The sequence below is a fragment of the Nyctereutes procyonoides genome, unplaced genomic scaffold (assembly GCF_905146905.1).
Source record: "Nyctereutes procyonoides isolate TBG_1078 unplaced genomic scaffold, NYPRO_anot_genome, whole genome shotgun sequence".
Classification (NCBI taxonomy): domain Eukaryota; kingdom Metazoa; phylum Chordata; class Mammalia; order Carnivora; family Canidae; genus Nyctereutes; species Nyctereutes procyonoides.
Window position 1 is genome coordinate 24,432,349 of NW_026575142.1, and position 17,416 is coordinate 24,449,764.

General features: G+C 40.3%; 1 protein-coding gene across 4 annotated transcripts in view; it reads right to left on the bottom strand.

Moving 5' to 3' along the window:
• Positions 1-3,672: 3,672 nt before the first annotated feature.
• TANK (TRAF family member associated NFKB activator) overlaps positions 3,673-17,416 on the bottom strand; it is a 94,217-nt gene continuing 80,473 nt past the window's right edge. For all 4 annotated transcript variants that reach the window (XM_055307977.1, XM_055307979.1, XM_055307975.1 and 1 more), the window contains 4 exons: positions 14,695-14,771; positions 13,944-14,059; positions 8,028-8,608; positions 3,673-4,424 (listed from right to left, as the gene is read on the bottom strand). In XM_055307977.1, coding sequence (XP_055163952.1) covers positions 4,245-4,424; positions 8,028-8,608; positions 13,944-14,059; positions 14,695-14,771 — 954 coding nt within the window. In that variant the 3' untranslated portion in view covers positions 3,673-4,244. The remainder of the gene's footprint in view (positions 4,425-8,027; positions 8,609-13,943; positions 14,060-14,694; positions 14,772-17,416) is intronic.

Sequence of the window (17,416 nt, forward strand, 5' to 3'; positions counted from 1 at the left end):
GTGTGTAAATCGATGCAGTGGTAAAGGTCAGCAGAACAAAAAATTAATACTGGCTGGCTGGCTGGCTGATCTTTCAGGGGCTTTCTTTTTCCATGTACGGTTTATGGGGGAAGGAAGTTTTATGATGTCAATTTAGACACCTGCTTCGCTAAATAGCACAGAACTGGTTGGAAGGAGCTGCTTTCTCAGTTCTGGGAAGCTCGGTTTCCTTTACCCCACCGCAGCCACAACAGCAGCGTTTCAGTGTTTCAATCTGTGAGGGTAGTTTATGTAAATGCATAATAGTAAAATGTAGGGTATATGGGTAAAAGTGTATTTTAAGCAAGAGCTTCGAGCTCAACAATCAGCTTTTGAACTCAAAAAGTAGGAGGAGACGGTACTGAGACCTCAGGGCCCGGGCCGCCTCCCTCAACAGGCACAGCAGAGGCTCAGGGTTGGGGGGTTCTCCCGGGGGAGGCGGCAGCCCAGCTGGTTGGGAGGGAGGGGCAGGGGGCTGCGCTCCCGGGGCGCCCTCCCGCCTCCGCCTCTGTCCGCCGCCGGCTCCGTCAGGGCAGCCGCAGGGCAGCCGCAGGGCAGCGGCCCGGGCCGGGTCAGGAGGTCAAGCGAGGGCCCTTCGCCTTCCCGGCCTAGCGGGCGACGAAGGCTGGGGAGCGGCCGCGGGGCAGAGCCTGTGCTCGGCTGCCCGCTCCCGGGGCCTTCCGGGCCCTTCCTCGCGCTCCTGCCTGCCCCTCGCGCCCCTCGTCCTCCGTGGAGGCGCCGGGCTCGCGCCCCAGGCCCAGGCCCAGGCCCAGGCCCAGGCCCAGGCCCAGCCCCGCAGCGGCGGGCGGCGGCGGCGGGAGCGCGGGAGCGGGGCTCGGCCCTCCAGGAGGGAGGCGGGGGCCGGAGCGCGGGCCTCGGCCCACCCGCGGGGGGGTTGCTGGGGGGCGGGGGGTGCAGGGCTCCGGGCGGCTGTGGCCCGCGGGGGCGCCCGGGAGGGGGCGCAGGGCGGAGGGCGCCAGTGGCCCGCGGGGGGCGCCCGGGGAGGGGGGCGGAGGGCGGCGGTGGCCCGCGGGGGGGTGCCCGGGAGGGGCGCAGGGCGGAGGGCGGCGGAGGGCGGGGGGGTGCCCGGGGAGGGGGGGCGCAGGGCGGAGGGCGGCGGTGGCCCGCGCGGGGGCGCCCGGGGAGGGGGGGCGCAGGGCGGGGGGCGGCGGTGGCCCGCGGGGGCGCCCGGGGGCTCCCGACGCGCGAGGGCCGCGGAGCGGTGCGGCCAGCGGCGGGCGGGCCGCGCGGGAAAGCGAGGGAGCAGGAAGCGGCGGCGGCGGCGGGCCGGCTGGAAGGGAGGGAGGGAGCGCCGCAGGCGGGAGGCGGGGGCGCGGGGGAGGGAGGCCGGGGGAAGGAGGGAGCGCGGCGGGCAGGCGGAGGGAGGGCTGATTAGCATGCAGCAGCGCTCGCGCGCTCGGCTCCATTGTTTTAACACCTCCCCTCTCCTCCGCGCCAATCTGTCACCGTTCAGCAGGCGAACGCTGCTGCCTCAAATGCTGCTCTTCTCAAATGAGACGGATAATTAGTTGCCCCGCACGAATGCCGCACTCTTCTCACCCCTGATTGCTATCACCTTCTTGCTCCTGGCAGTTTTGACACCTCGTAATCAGCCTGCTGCTTTTCTCTTTTCTTCCCGACTTCTGCTTCCCTCCCCACCCCACCCCCCTTATTTATTTATTTATTTATTTATTTATTTATTTATTTATTTATTTATTTATTTATTTATTATTAGTTTAAATGCCACCCGGGTCCCCCTTCGGACGAGGCCTCCGCGGCGTCCGCCCGGCGCGCAGGGCGTCTGCGGGAAACACCGCTTCCGCGCGGAGATCTTTCCGGGCCGGGAGGCGTCGCGGGCGGTGGGGAGGCCCCGTTCCTGCCCCCAGGCGCCCCTGCCCGCCCCCGCCCCCGCCCCCGCCCCCGGCAGCCCCCGCCCGCAGCCGCCGGGAGCCGCCGAGCCGAGGCCGCGGGGAGGGGCAGCCGGGCCAGGCCCGCACCCGAGCCGCGAGCGCCAGGCGGGCCTGGGAGCGGCGGACGCGCAGCCTCCCGTGTTTATAAAGTCTTTACCTTGAAGGTTAAAAGATGTGAAGAAGAAGAAAAAAAAAAAAAAGGAAAAGGAGGGGCCTCGGGGGTGGAGGATCCCCAGCTTGCCTGCAGCCCGCCGCCCTCCGCGAGCGGACCCGCGCGCCCGGCTGAGGGGGCGGGGAGCGCCGGGCTGCAGCGTAAGGAAGCAGATGTCCCCGCTGGCAGCAGCCGCGGCTCCGGGGAGGCTGCGCCGGGGGCCCTCCCGGGGACAGTCACCTCCCACTTCTCAGGCGTCCCGCTCACAACTGCCTCGGCGCGGCGGGGGCGGCTCGCTCGGGCTCGGCGTTCCGCGCGCGCAGCCTCACCTGGGAGCTGTTCCTGCCCGGCCACGCTCAGCAGCTGCCGGCACGCGGCTCGCACGACGCGGCCCTGCGGGGCGGGCTGGGCGGCGCTCCGGGCCGGGGCGCGGGGGGCGGGGGGCCGGGGGGGCCGTCCCGGGGAGCCGGAGCCGGAGCCGGGGACCGGCGGGAACCGGGCCTTGCCCGCTCGCCCTCGCCGTGGCGGAGGGGGACAGCGCGCCGGCGCCCAGCCCGGGATGACACCTTGCTTTGAGTCACTTTCTGGGCCAGACTCTCCTTGGGTTGTCAGCAGGCTAGTAGATGTCAGCTGAGTGAGAGGGGCCCTCTCTCTTCTAGAAAAGGACAAGGAAAAAGAATCCCCGTTCACGAGATAGGTACAGTGGCATATTCTGGGTGGCACAGGCGGAGAAGTCGTTATTTTTAATCGTGTGTGTGCGTGTGCGTGGAGTGCGAGGGGAGGCTGTGGGTGCGACGTGGGGCGAGGCTCGGATGGATAATCGTCTAGGTATTTCCATTCAGCCCCAGTGGCAACGGAGGAGAGAAGTCCGGTCTCAGAACCCTTCACAGTGAATACCCAATAATCGCTATGTCAGCTTGGTGAGGAAGATGTCAATGTGATGTGCTTGGCACCCTGAGAAGTCGAGGCACCTTTTTCATTCTTTCACGAGTTAAGGCTTTTTACTGGGGCACAGGAGCCTCTCAAATTCCCCCATCCTAAAACCCTCCAATTTTTAAAAACATTTCCTCCAAAGAAGGCTTAAATTCCTGTTTTGAAAGCTGCAAATCAATGTTCACTTTATAAAATGGAAGCCATGCCTCAAAGAGTTTTAAAAATCGGAGGCAAAGGGAAACCTGAAAAACAAGCGCCACAGGGAAGAAAAATTTAAGAGACATCTTATTTTAAAGAATATTTTGCAGCCGTCGGAATTGGTATCCTCTCTCTCAAACGTCTTCCAGTGGCCATCAGTCAGGCTGTTGACAATGAACCACAAATTTCTGAACAACAATGTAAACACTTATAAGTCAATCAATAAATGTGGATACTCCTTATAGGGCTTTTTAAATTTGCTCCCCGGAAATACAAATGTGTTTCTTTAGCAAGTTTAGTTTGAAAAATAATTTCTAAATTCAAAGTGATCGTAATTAAATGTCACCAGATCTGATATCACCCTTCTACCATTAGAAAACATGAATGTTATAAACTTCCCCCAAATGTAATTTATTTTTTTCACTCAAGAACAAAGAACACATGTAAAGATCACAACATAAGTAACTTTTTAAATATTTAATTTCATCATGTAGCTATATACATAGCAAAATTTAAAACCATGTATATTATTTAACAAAACAATCTAAAGTATTTAAATAATTCTAACCAGTGATTTTATCCCTGGGCAACAAAATATCTTAGGTTTGGCATTTACCTAGGTATTTATGTTGTCTGCTGTTCTGTATTACAGGTTTATTTAAAAAAAAAATAAAATCGTATAGCATAAATAATCTAATTTTAGGTGAAAAACCCCATAAACATTTGACATCACCAAATTCAACAGATCTAAGTAGAAATCCAAGCAATAAGCTTAGACTTTTGAAACAAACATAAATTAAGGCAATAAACACTGTAAACATGAATACAATGAACTACAGCTTCGTACAGAATGATCTTTTAAAAGAGAAGAAAGTTACAATGTAAGGTTAGAAAAAAAATTCATAGCTATTTTTCACTAAATGATCTTGAACTAAGTTTGCAATCAAGTATCTATAGTATTACAAACCCAAGACCATCACCCAGACCTGGATGATGACATAGACTCATCTCACAGAACTGTCTTCAAGTGCATCTTAAGTCTCCCCATTAAAGTGGGAGTTCAAGTGCCGCAGGAAATCCCCCCTGGATGTAATGGATGGTGGGAAAACCGCTTGACAGAATTCACAGACCCGAGGGATAGGCAGCTCTGAGCCCCTGCCACCCAGGACCGAAGATAAGTCACTGTCTTGATTAGGAAAGGGCTTCCAAATGGGCTGCAGGAAACAAACAAAAACATCTTCTGTTATTTGTACTTACAATCAACTTACAGTGAATTTCAAATGCGGGGTTTTCTGCACGGGGTATGCGCATAAACACAAAATTCCCTCACAGGAAAGCAAAGTACCTTTCCATAGCATTAGCATGAAGGCAGGACTCCATTCTCGTTTCATTAAGGGCACAGCTGAACTTTGATTAAGAGTCACTGAAAACACATACATGCGCTTTATCTTCATCTAGTCAAAGATTTTCCAGTTTTACCATCAGCAAATTTTAATGCCTGTTATCATAATGGCAGTAGTTTTTGGAACAGTCAATAAGACTTTTTAAAAATTAAAATCTCTCTTTACTCTTTTCCAACAGAAACCTTAAGTTATAGGGCTCTTATTAATACACAGTACACTAGACATGATGTGTGTAAACATGCATTCTGATCAAGAGCCATTTAAATTTCGCTACTTATAAGCAAATACACAATGAATAAAACATATAGGAATAGTGTGGTTTTGGTGAAAGAATTTTTAAAGTACTAAACAAATTCCACTCATCAGTTGTTTTTTGAAACCTCAAAATTTTAATCATTCAACAAATCTAACATAAGATGCATTCTTTTGACTTATTTTGCTCTTGCTATATATACTGCATAGTTTTGCCTTCTTTACTTTTTTGTGACTGAATACTTGTCAATAGCTGCCTAATTAAAGAAGTATGAAAAATTCAAAGGAACTATCTCCATTATAAGCAACACATAAATACTCTGGAAATACTGCATTTATTCTAAAAAATTTAGCAGGGCAAGGAAAAGCACTTAGTTCAATAGTAGGTGCTCAATAAATGCTTGTTGACGATCTTATTTTCCTGAATATTATAAACCAAATTATTTAAAAAATTCACGGGGATCCCTGGATGGCTCAGCAGTTTAGTGCCTGCCTTCCACCCAGGGCATGGTCTTGGAGTCCCGGGATCGAGTTCCGCATCGGGCTCCCTGTGAGGAGCCTGCTTCTCTCTCTGCCTGTGTCTCTGCCTCTCTCTCTCTGTGTCTCTCATAAATAAATAAATAAAATCTTTAAAAAAAAATTCACTTTCTTGTATACCTTGACACAGGTAAATTACCTTCACACAGCTAATTTCTGATACTTTGAGGAGAATTACCTCAAAAACTCAATTTAAATAAAGAGACCCCTTTGGCCTCCTATGACTAATGTGTTTTTAAAGTAACAGCCTAGTTCAACACCTGATACAGTGTTAGTTTTCATTCCCTTAACCAATCTCCCATTCTAGTTAACCAATCATTTACAATAAACAAGTGTATTACTAATTGAAGCAATTGAGTTTCACAACATCACTGTCTTCTTAAAAACATTTTACTGGACAGCTGTGTACAGTTGGTGTAAATATACAAAGTCTGCTAGGCACCGAGATACATTCAAATATCAGAACAGAGGCTTCTAATAACATTGACTCAATTCCCTTTTTAAGAAGTGACAATTTTATCACAAAAATAGTAATATTTAAATATTTTAAAATTTGGGGTAAGATAATTTTCTTTAGAAAATAGGATTAAAAGCAGTGATAACTGTGAGAAATAAGCAAAAATAAGTTAGAGTTAACCAGATTTAAATTTTACTGTTTTCAGTTTAAACAAGAAGTACAAGTGATTAGGATGATCACTTTCATGGGAAACTGATATGGATATAAATAAAAGATTGTTCCATTAAAGGTAATTCTTATTAAGATCTATAAAATAGGAAGAAATAAGCTTAGAAGCAATTTAGCTTCTAAATTTGGTAAGCCAACCTTCTACTGCCAATTTATCTTCAAAGTCCATGTTTATCCTTCTCTATTAGGAGTTACTGGTTCAGATTTGATCTTTTCATAGAATTCAGTTGGGACCCCACTCACTGACTCAGCAAAAGTATGAAGAAAAGAAAATCACATACAGTAAAAATAAGCAGATATATTTAGGCTTTGTCATGATAGCTGAATGTATAAAAAAGGTATTAAGAAGTAGTGATTGATATAAAATAAAAATCTGAAATATGTAACCCAAATTTTTCACTTGTCATTATCAACAATTCAAGAATTTTGTATTTATCATACTAGTTTTATTAACACAAATAAAATGGCAAAATGTTCTTAAAATTTTAAGAAATATTCTTTCAATCCTAAACTGCAACATGGCCTTCAAAACAAACTAATTTCTTTGCCTTTTCTGCCAAAATATCAATTATCTAACCTTATGCCCCATGTCTTGTGACAGCTCAACACCAATTCTTCTGCATTTTTTAAGCTGAATACTTTTCCATCAAGTTGTAATCACATACCAGCTGTTTCCCTTGCTGTAGCATAGAAAGCAAATGCACAATGCAGGGTGCCATCTACTGAAACATGAATGCACAGACTAACTAGTAAAAGAACAAGCAAGAGATATAATGGGGGAAAAAAGTAACAAGCATTAGAACTAATGCACTTTACAGCTCCACGGGAATTCTACTTGCAATAAAAGAAATTGTTTAATTTGTTTCATTTAGTAATAACTATATTGGGACTATGATGTGAAATAAGGCACAATGTAGAACATAAGTGAATTTATAATTAAAGCTTATTGTCAGAGATGCCTAGTTTTTCCCACTACCAAAATATACCACAGCTTGACTACTGCCTCCTTTGTATGCTGATTTAGAAGTCTATAACCTATACCAGTACCTAGAAAGGCAAAGGCTATTCATCAAATTGTTGGATTTTTAAAAATAAGTATCTCAAGGCAAAGAGAAATTACACAAATGTGTGCAAATTATATAGATATTTACACCATTGTGTATTTTCACAAGCTTCTGCTTACTGTAACAATTATATATTTTTCACTTGCTTTCAGGCATTTTTTTTTTTTAAAAACTAAAAGCATCATTATCTCTGATAGAACCTGGATAAATGAGAGAGTAACTATGGACTGGGGGCTGTAAGTAGTCTTCAAGCTTTAGAAACATTGAAGTGTTTGATTAAAATCATACATATGCAGAGATCATCTGAAAAATATATTAGGCTGCATGTTCATTGCCAGATTAGAAACCAAAACCAAACCCTGCGGATCTACGTACTGTATAACTGAGAATGTAATGGAAGTATTAGATGAAAGACAGTTTACTTGTTTTGATAAATAGGAGTATACGATGCAATTATTTACTTATGAAAAACATGTATTCTTGTAAAGAGGAAAATGACAAACTTTTCAATAAAAAAATGCCATTTGTTTCACAGTATGAAATTTAACAAAGGATCCTACTGTAACACTGATGCTGAGTAAAAAGCTTTGAATAAGGCACTAAGAAAATGACATACACTAGGTATGGATAAAGCTACCATGTATTTTAAAATGTGCCCTACATTTTAAGGTACTTTATGATAGAGCTTAACCATATTGAGCTTCTAAAATTTCATGACATTTATTATAGGGCTTAGCTTTTTAATTAAAGTCCTTAACTGTAGCTAGTCATTAGTTTAAAACAGGATGTCTGATAACCTAAAAAGGATGCATATCTGTGCATGTATGGCAAAATGTGTGTTCACACATAATATATTTGTTAATGCAAAACGGTTACCTGCTGTGGTCCTCGGATAGCTTTTCCCGGAGAATCAAATGAAGCAAAAGGTACATCAGATGGGTCCTGAAGTAGTAATGTATTTACATATAATGCATTATGGTTTCCAGGTGGCAAACACAGAACTCTATCCAGAGATGTCCTGATACACGTGTTTACAAGATTGGAGGGTTTTGTTTTGTCAGTTATTTTAAGATTTTGTATAGCTGATGCTATGGGGTCAATTCCCTGAATTTGAAATAAAGTTTCTTCTGTTTTAACAAAGTTTCCCGGGTTGTCTCTGAACTCCTTATTAAATTTATCATGACTTGATGTCTCAGTTACGACAGGACCAAGGATGTTGGGTCTTTCTGGAGTACTATGTAAGAAAGTAGAGTCATTGTCCGTAGGTGGAAACTTGACATTGAATTTAGAAAGTGATTCAAAAGAGGTATCTTCCTCATCTCGGCCCAGTCCTCTCGGTGTGACAGATGTGACGCACGGTGCACCTCTATTTATATCATCTTTAGCCTGAGGCTTAAATAGCGCTTCTTGTTTATCTGTTTTATCTGTACACTGTATAGGAAGAGAGCACTGTGTTTCTGCAGGGAAAAGAGCACAAAAGGAAAACAGTTGCATTCCAATCATTCTTAAAAATCTGAATGTTCAATGAGCTTTGGACAGATGAATATTATTTTTTCTACTAGTTTTCATAGCAGCTGAAGACAACTAGGATTTTTTACATTTGCTATCATCTTCCACAGGAATATTAACAGTCTCTAGTGGGTGAACTGGAATGTAGTTTATTAGTCACAGTTAAACTACTTTGTCTTTTCCTAGGTCTTTTGCTGTAAGCTTTGCATCTTGTTCACAGTTATACTGCTCTATGCTCAAAAAACATTTGCTTGTAGTGTATACATTTAAACATTTTGTCAGTAATGGAAGCTGCAACTGTGAGCTTGCTTAGACAAATAAGTTGTTAAAAAGGAAAATCCTTACTAGGCATATATAATATTATACAGGTTAAGAATCTACATGAATCAGGCCATTTATTACCCCTAATACCATTGTGTTACAAAGTATACCACCAATCAATTTAGCCATTGTGTACTCTCAGTAATCCATGCGAGGGAGTAGTAGTGGTGGGGGTTGGGGAGAAAGAAGACAGCAGAGGCAAGAAGGAGGAAATTTTGGGATGCGTGTTCAGAAAACTGTATGTGAATACATAATTCTCTCATTTTATATATAGCCTCTGAAGCTAGTCGGTAGATACAGGTAGATACCATGGCCTCTGCAGCTCATTTAACTGGAAGCTGCTTATCTAACAAATTCAGCTCTCTAGAACAAATTCAGCTCTCTAGGACACAGGCAAAAGCTAGAAAGTAAGTAAATAGAGCTTCTGAGTCAGAATTAGAGCCAAAAGGCCCACAGATACATGCATTTTGCTCTTATTCTCTTTTTAGATTTATTCTAACAAGCTTGATGATATTTCCCTAGCTCGGGGGGCTGGTTAGAAACAGCAAATTAAAAGGTAGGGATGGGAGTTGTTGAAGACAGATATAGATATCAACAAGAGCTAAAAGCATGAGAGGAGACAAGAAAAACAAAAAAGCACATATGAGAACTCAGAAAACACTATGGTCTGGGATAGTGCCAATAAAGGCTACATTTCTCAATGCATAAAAACAATGATCAAAACACTCTCCATGTTGATGATCCCGAGACATTAGAAAAAGCTAAATTGTGCTTCTGCAATCTTACCTAAGAAGACCATAAGGTTGGAGATTGGTAATATGTGATTTTCATTAAACAGACAAAAGGTAGCAATTTTTAAAAATCAGCACTTTAAAAAGGTCCTCAGAGAAGTGTCTTCACAAAAGGAGACTTTCCCAAGGACACCAATTTAAACAGAGAGTACCCTGTACAACAATGTCCGGCTTAGTAGGCACTTAACAAATATCAATCAGTTCCTTCTCTCTAGTCTTTACAGTCTCATGACACCTTTCCATCTTTTGCCACAGCACATTCTGACAGAAGGTATTTTCTGCTTGGACATGATGGTAGTACAGTGCAACCAACTTCTTTGGTTTACCTCCGTATATACCTACTACCTCTCTTTAGTACGCAGCATCTTATCTTAATGGTACTGAACTGCTTCTTTGCCTTTAAATTTAGATCATGTCCAATCCATTCTCTACATTGCTCCCTATTTTCTTTCTAAAATACAAATCTGGTCATGTTACCTTCCCAATAAAATCTTCTCATGGCTCTCCAAAGCTTCACCCCTCAGAAAAGTCATATAAAACTGTTTGTGTCTGGCCCCTGGTCACCTCTCCACGGTCTCACCTTTCACCACAACTATAATGGTGGTGAACTTTGTACAGTTCTCCAAAATAGCCATGTTCTCCTGTCTTTGGGCCTTTGCACACACTGTGCAGACTGCCTGAAGTGTCCTCTCTGCTAATCTTTACCTAACTTTATCTGTCCTTCATTTCTTGGCGTAGACATTAATTTCTCTGGATAGCACTCCTGGCTCCCCAAGACTGGTTTAGGCATAACTCTTGGGCCTTGAGGGTTAAACACTTTGCATTGTATTTGCAAGTGGGAGACAGAATAGTCTCCCATTAAAGTAGGTTTCTTAAGATCTTCAACTATGTTTTGTTTCCCACTTAATCCGAGTCCCCTATCTAGTGCCTGGCAGATAGTATGCCCTCAATAAATATATTCTAAATGAATTTGTATTCTGTTCCCAACAGAGCCTAGTAATGTACATTCGCTAGATAATTTGTGACTAGGAGTGGTCTCAATTGAGACCAAGCTCAATTATCTGGCAGGATTTCTTTGTCCTTGAAGGTATCTTAAAGTCCATTAACTGTAGTCATTTTTCCTGATAGTAGACTTAACAGTAGCTAGAAATTCTAGGAAATACTACTTTCTTTGTAGGTGACATTTGCTAACTGCAAAAATCAAATCAGGAAAATCAACTGTTGAGGTAACCAAATCAATAACATGTGAGGAGGAAATGCTTATCAAAATGATCCTCACAAGCAGAACAGGGAGATGATGAAGAAGCTGCTGCTGCTGCTGCTAATGACAACTATTATAATAGCACTTCTATGTGCCATGCACTGTTAATACCGTTGTTTGTGCCTTAATTCATTTCCTACTTAAAATAATCACATGGTAGGCACTATATTATCCCCACTGTACTTGTGAAGAAACAGAGACATGAAGAGGTTACTTCCAAGGCTAATCAATGAGTGGTAGATCTGGCACTGGAACCCAGGCAACTTAATTCTAGAGCCTGTGCTCTGAACCATTATGCTAAACCAAACATGCTGGTTTCTATATATATAGAAGAGTCCCCAAAATGATAGAAATGTGTTCTGAATTTTTTTTCCCCAGTAGTTGATCTATTCCCCTTGTGAACAAAATCTACAAAACTCAAAACAGCTAAAAAAAGGCAGGTATTTTGTTTTTGTATAGCTAGTGGGCATACCTCAGCCACATTAAAATAATTTTCTGAATTAATCTGTTTAAGCAATGAGTTACTATCAAAAAAAAAAAAGATTTTAACGAGGTGCCTAAAAACACTTGTCATTCTGACACTATACTGAAAAACATAATCAGGTGGAGCAAATTGCTTTTCTATTTTGTTTATTTCAAGAACATTTATTTTTGCAAGGAAAAAAAGCAAAATGAGAAACATTTTTAGATTTCCAAATTTTAAGTACAGGCTGTCCATTTAGACTACTTCTAGCTTAATTACCTTGTATACTGACAAAAGAAAAAGATCTGATGTGGTTGTTTGTAATCTGCAATCCTATATTCTACTCTTTTGATCTCCTCTGAAAAAAGACCTCCTTTATGCATCAAATAATACTTTTTATGAAGCCACATTTGCTTAACCATACATCTTATCTTGATCCCTTCTCAAGGCTATTGCTGTAAGTGAATGAGAAGAAAAAAGAAAAAGGGAATGTACACTTCTACCAACTCAGCAATTTTCCATGAATTATACATTCATCTAAAAGTTGAATTTTCACAAAAAATAACATGGGGACAATAACGCTAAATATACTCTTTTCAGCTGTATTATGCAAATCACATTTGAAATAGCTTCTTGATATTTTTATTCAACATAACATCCATCCTTAAAAAGTCTGAACAGGCATCTTTTTCCAAAATGCCTTTCTTTTTCTTTTTGACCTACTACTACCAGAATAATACTTAACATTTTGGTTTTTGTCTGGACCCAGGACAACTTCACTGAAGTTGCTGGGACAACAGATCTAAAATATTTCAAAAATAATCTTGTATTATTATTTATGACACATTTAATATAAAACACACAAAAAAAATGTTAGGAAGCAGTTTTGGTGGGGAAGAAATTGAAGTTAAACACTCAGTGTTCTAGTTGACAGATACATACTCAGATTTAGACCTGTGCAATTTAAAAATGGTCAAAGTATTAAGCCATTGATAATGGGGTAGGTTCTCTGTATAACAATGAATATATCACCATTACAATGTTTTGATAAGATGCTGATGTTATAAAAATCACATTGATGAATTCTATGTACTACATCTCTATAGCTAGTACATTTTAAATGAAAATAATTCTTTTACTTCAGGAGAAGAAGTCTTTAGGCTACACAAAAGAACAATTTCTCATGAAAATAACAAAAATTCAGGTGAAAGAATCAGTTATTTTGGGGGAGGTAGAAGGGAGGGAGGAAAAGAAATAAATGATGTCTATCTATTCAGATTGTATTGTTTCTCTACCACATTGTGTACCTTTTCTGAAAATAAAATGGTAGTAGTAGGCAAAAAGTGAATTTACACTGTAAAAGGATTTCTAAGTAGCCTAGATATAAGAGCTGTTAGAAGTGGAAAGTGATCTTTAATTAAAGGGGTATTAGCACTGCTGCAACATCTTTCAGAGTGAAAACTGTAAATCACATCTCTTGGGAATTGTATGCAGAATATCTCAAATCACAAGGGTAAAGGAGAATTTATCATTTTAAATGATCAGTTTACCTTTCCTTTGTTTACAGAAGTGCCTAGTAGCCAGATTCAATCCCTTGCTATTCATATGAAACTACTGAAGCAAACCCAAGTCTGGGGTTTTAGGAAAGGGTAAAGGTTTTAAAAAACAAACTCTAACACATCTATAAAACAGATGTTCATTTTAAGTTATATTTTATACTAAATTTGTACTTTGCATCTCCAACAGAACTGGCCTCATGAAATGTGAAATGTTTACTTCTTGAACCAAATTATAAAAATCTATCCATAGCGTTCAATCAACGTTCAAGCAGAAGTTAAAAAACTGGTGTTATAATTTTACTTAGCTCATATTTGGTAGTACAGCTTCAAGGCTGCTTACTAACTTAATGAATTAATGTGTAATTAAACTCCCAAATAGCAACTGAAGACTTTGAGAGGTATTTCCTATATTTATTTTGTACTTTTTCCAAGGTGGGACTTCTCATTAAGAAGATTAGTAATTACATCACTCAATTCACTCTATATAGTCCCACACACAATAAAGAGAGAAGGCCAATCATTAGATAACGTAATACAGTACAGAACTTAGATAGCGCTTATCCATTATAAGTGGTAGGAGGCACAAACTGCGACCCTTAGCACTTAATAAGCATTTATAAATATTTTTCCAATCAAAAAGAAATAAATTTAAATTGGGCAGCCCAGGTGGCTCATCGGTTTAGCGCCGCCTACAGCCCAGGGCGTGATCCTGGAGACCCGGGATCGAGTCCCACGTCAGGCTCCCTGCATGGAGCCTGCTTCTCTCTCTGCCTCTATCTCTGTCTCTGTCTCTGTCTCTCTCAATTAAATAAATAAAACCTTAAAAAAAAAAAGAAAGAAATTTAAATCAATCAAATTAATATTACTGTGTGTTAAATCAAACCTTACCAGTTGCAGTGGCTGGTACATTAAGTTTGCTTAAGTAGTCTTTTTGTGCTTTTGCTAGCATGCATATTCTATGAAATTCTTCTTTTAGATCCTGGAAAGTCTTCTCTATATAAGCCCTAAAAATAAATATTTCAAAATATAAGGCTTTATCATTAGACATTTTTTATTATCATTAAACTTAAATAGCACCGTTTTATATACCATAAAATAATTATTGAAAGGTTAAAGTTTAAAAATTACTTCAAAATCCTAGAAAATATCCCACAGAACTACTCTAATGTTTGGAGAGCCAGGCACAAAGGCACAAAGTAAGTGATAAATTAAAAGTTCTAATACATACAGGAGGCACAGACCAGGATATTTATTTATTCATAAGCTGCTCTTTTGATGGCTGTCTCATTCTTATGCTAGAAATTCAATGATTTTTGTTTTCAGGAAACATCTTAAAAAGAAAAAATTAAATGTCCCTCATTTTGATAAGGTTTACATTAAAATCTGTCCATATAAAATAATGTGGCCATAATACTTTGTCTATTAAATATTAGAGCTTTAAGTTAGTTTTTAGATCCATCTCTGCTATTCATTGTATGACTTACATACACCATTTTAATATGGAGGAGCCTTGGGGCAGTCTCTTTTAGTTCTAAAAGGCTGCTATTTTGTTACACTTGCAAAATTTTAAAATACGCAAATAAAAATTTATTTCAATATTTGTAATTTTTAGAGTTGGCAAAAAAGAATATAGAACTACCTTTCATGGAATAAAGGAATGCCAAGACTCCTTGGTGAAGTTTCTTTTCTAGGAGAAGAAACCTCTTGTCTTCTTACCTTAAAGATACAAAATAATCACCACTTTAAATTGCTTGTAAACTCAAATGAGAATGGGTTAACAGAAAATACAATGGAAAATTCATCCTCCTCATTGAAAAACAAATTTAGGTAGCTTACAGATATACAGAGATTTTTTTTTTCTTTAAATGGGAACAATCAGAGGAAAAGGAAAATTAAGGTAGAAAAATAGGATATAGACGAAGTGTTTCTGGTAACTTCTGTAATTACTATTTCCAGTACTGACAATTCAAGAACTTTCCCAAATTCAAGTACTGAGGGCAGCCTGGGTGGCTCAGCAGTTTAGCACCACCTTCAGCCCATGGGCTGATCCTGGAGACCCGAGATCGAGTCCCAGGTCGGGCTCCCTGCATGGAGCCTGCTTCTCCCTCTGCCTGTGTCTCTGCCTCTCTCTCTCTCTCTCTTATGAATGAATGAATGAATAAAATATTTAAAAATAATTCAAGTACTGATTGAAACTGTTGCTCTGATTATCAAGGCTTGGTATCACCAGCAACGAGGGAAAAAAAAAAAACCTGTGTATATGTGTGTTTACTTCTTTCCTGCTATTGGCCTACATTTAAAGACATTTAAATCAATGTCTTTGTATTCTGTTATAGATTCTTGGCTGAGGAATGCAGTATATTTAGAGGAAGAAAGAAAACCAAGCCACAGCACCTTAGCATTTAACAAGCAATTTTAAAGACCCTGCAATGATGTATTTAGGCTACTTTCTGAAGCTAAGTTCTTGCCTTTCACTCCCACCCTGTGGCTTATTCTGGTATTACATTTATTCTGACACTTAAAAGTCAACATTGAAGAACATGTAATAAATCTGCTGTTATGGTTTAGATTTAAAAAAAAATCTTTAATCATACCTAGAAAACTTTGTGTATCTTCTAAAGGCATGGTAAACTGAAAGATATGAAGATGTCCTAATATTATACAATCATAAATTATAATTCTACCCAAAGTTCGTAGGTCTTATTTAAGTTCAAAGTGAAACCGTGAACATTTGTTCTTAGCAACTTTTTAAGATTTAAAGTCATTGTAGCCATCATTAAAACGGATGATTTTGCCTCTTTCTTACCATGGTATAACCCCTTTTAATTTGCTTTTCAAAAAGTTCTTTCAGTTTCTCAGGAGTTTCATTTGTTAAGAAAAAGGCTTGATTCCAGGTTGGTTTTTTTTTTTCTAAATTAGTCTCTTCTCCAATTTATTTCAGTTTATTGCTCTACTTTTCTAGCTTTTTCTAAGAGTGTTTGTGTAACATTTCTAAAATAGAGTATTCCTTTAATTAGTAAAATAAAATCTCAGCAACCCAAACAATTTGTGATTTTATATATTATGTTGTCAGATTGAGGTAAAATGAGTATCATTTGCTGCTGCATACTTTTGTCTGGCAAACATTTAGGCCGTGTCTTCTTTTGGATTAGAAGTGTTTTACTGAGCTTGTAAAGCAGTCACATCAAAAGACATTTTCACACTCAGAGTTTGTTTTTAAAAACAGTTGACAAAATTTTTTAGTGTTACATGCAGTTAAAACACTCAATGGATTTTAGTGTGGACTAGGAAAAAAAGTAACATCTTAAAGATAACCAACCATTCAGGATGCCCCAAGTATAGAAATAAACTGTTAAAAGATACTATATTAAGGGGTGTCTGGGTGGCTCAATCAGTAGAGCTTGTGACTCTTGATCTTAGGGGTCATGAGTTCAAGCCCCATGTTGGATAAAAAGTTTACTTAAAAAAAAAGATATAAAATCTGTATCAACAAAATCAGAGAAGAGATAATTAAGAGAACAGAAGCATTTGACAATTTAATGCTAAACAAATCATAGTAAAATATGTGATTAAATGAAATCATTAATCTCCTTTTAAAATTTACTATGAGAAATCCTTAGTACAAAGCAAAATTATTTTATTAGGAGCCAGAAAGAACCAAAAAGTTCTGTTGACCCCTGAACTATGTGGAGTTAGAAGTGCTAATTCCTGTATATAAAATCCATGTATAACTTTTGGCTCCCCCAAAACGTAATTACCAATAGCCTACTACTGACCAGAAGCCTTATGGATAACATAAACACTCTATTAACACATATTTTGTATGTTCTATACTGTATTCTTATAATAAAGCTAGAGAAAAAAATATCGCAAAAATCATGAGGAAAATATGTTTAGAGTGATATAGAAGTAGACTCACTCAGTTCAAACCTATGTTGTTCAAGGGTCAGCTGTGTTCTGTAATTTTAACCTAAAAATGAAGATATTGGGCAGCCGGGTGGCTCAGCAATTTAGCACCGCCTTCAGCCCAGGGCCTGATCCTGGAGACCCGGGATCGAGTCCCACATCAGACTCCCTGCATGGAGCCTGCTTCTCCCTCTACCTGTGTCTCTGCCTCTCTCTCTCTCTCTCCTCTCTGTGTCTCTCATGAATAAATAAATAAAATCTTTTTTAAAAATGAAGATATTTACAAAAAGTAGTAAAGATTATTCCAGTTTCCAAAGTACTGATTCCAAATCATTATTTGGGATGATTGCTTCTGATGTTAAAAAATCCTTAAAAACAAAGGGCTTGGGGGTGAAGATGAGGAGATGAAAGTGAAGGAAAAGGTAGGAAAAGAATGATAGACTTTTTGTGGTTTG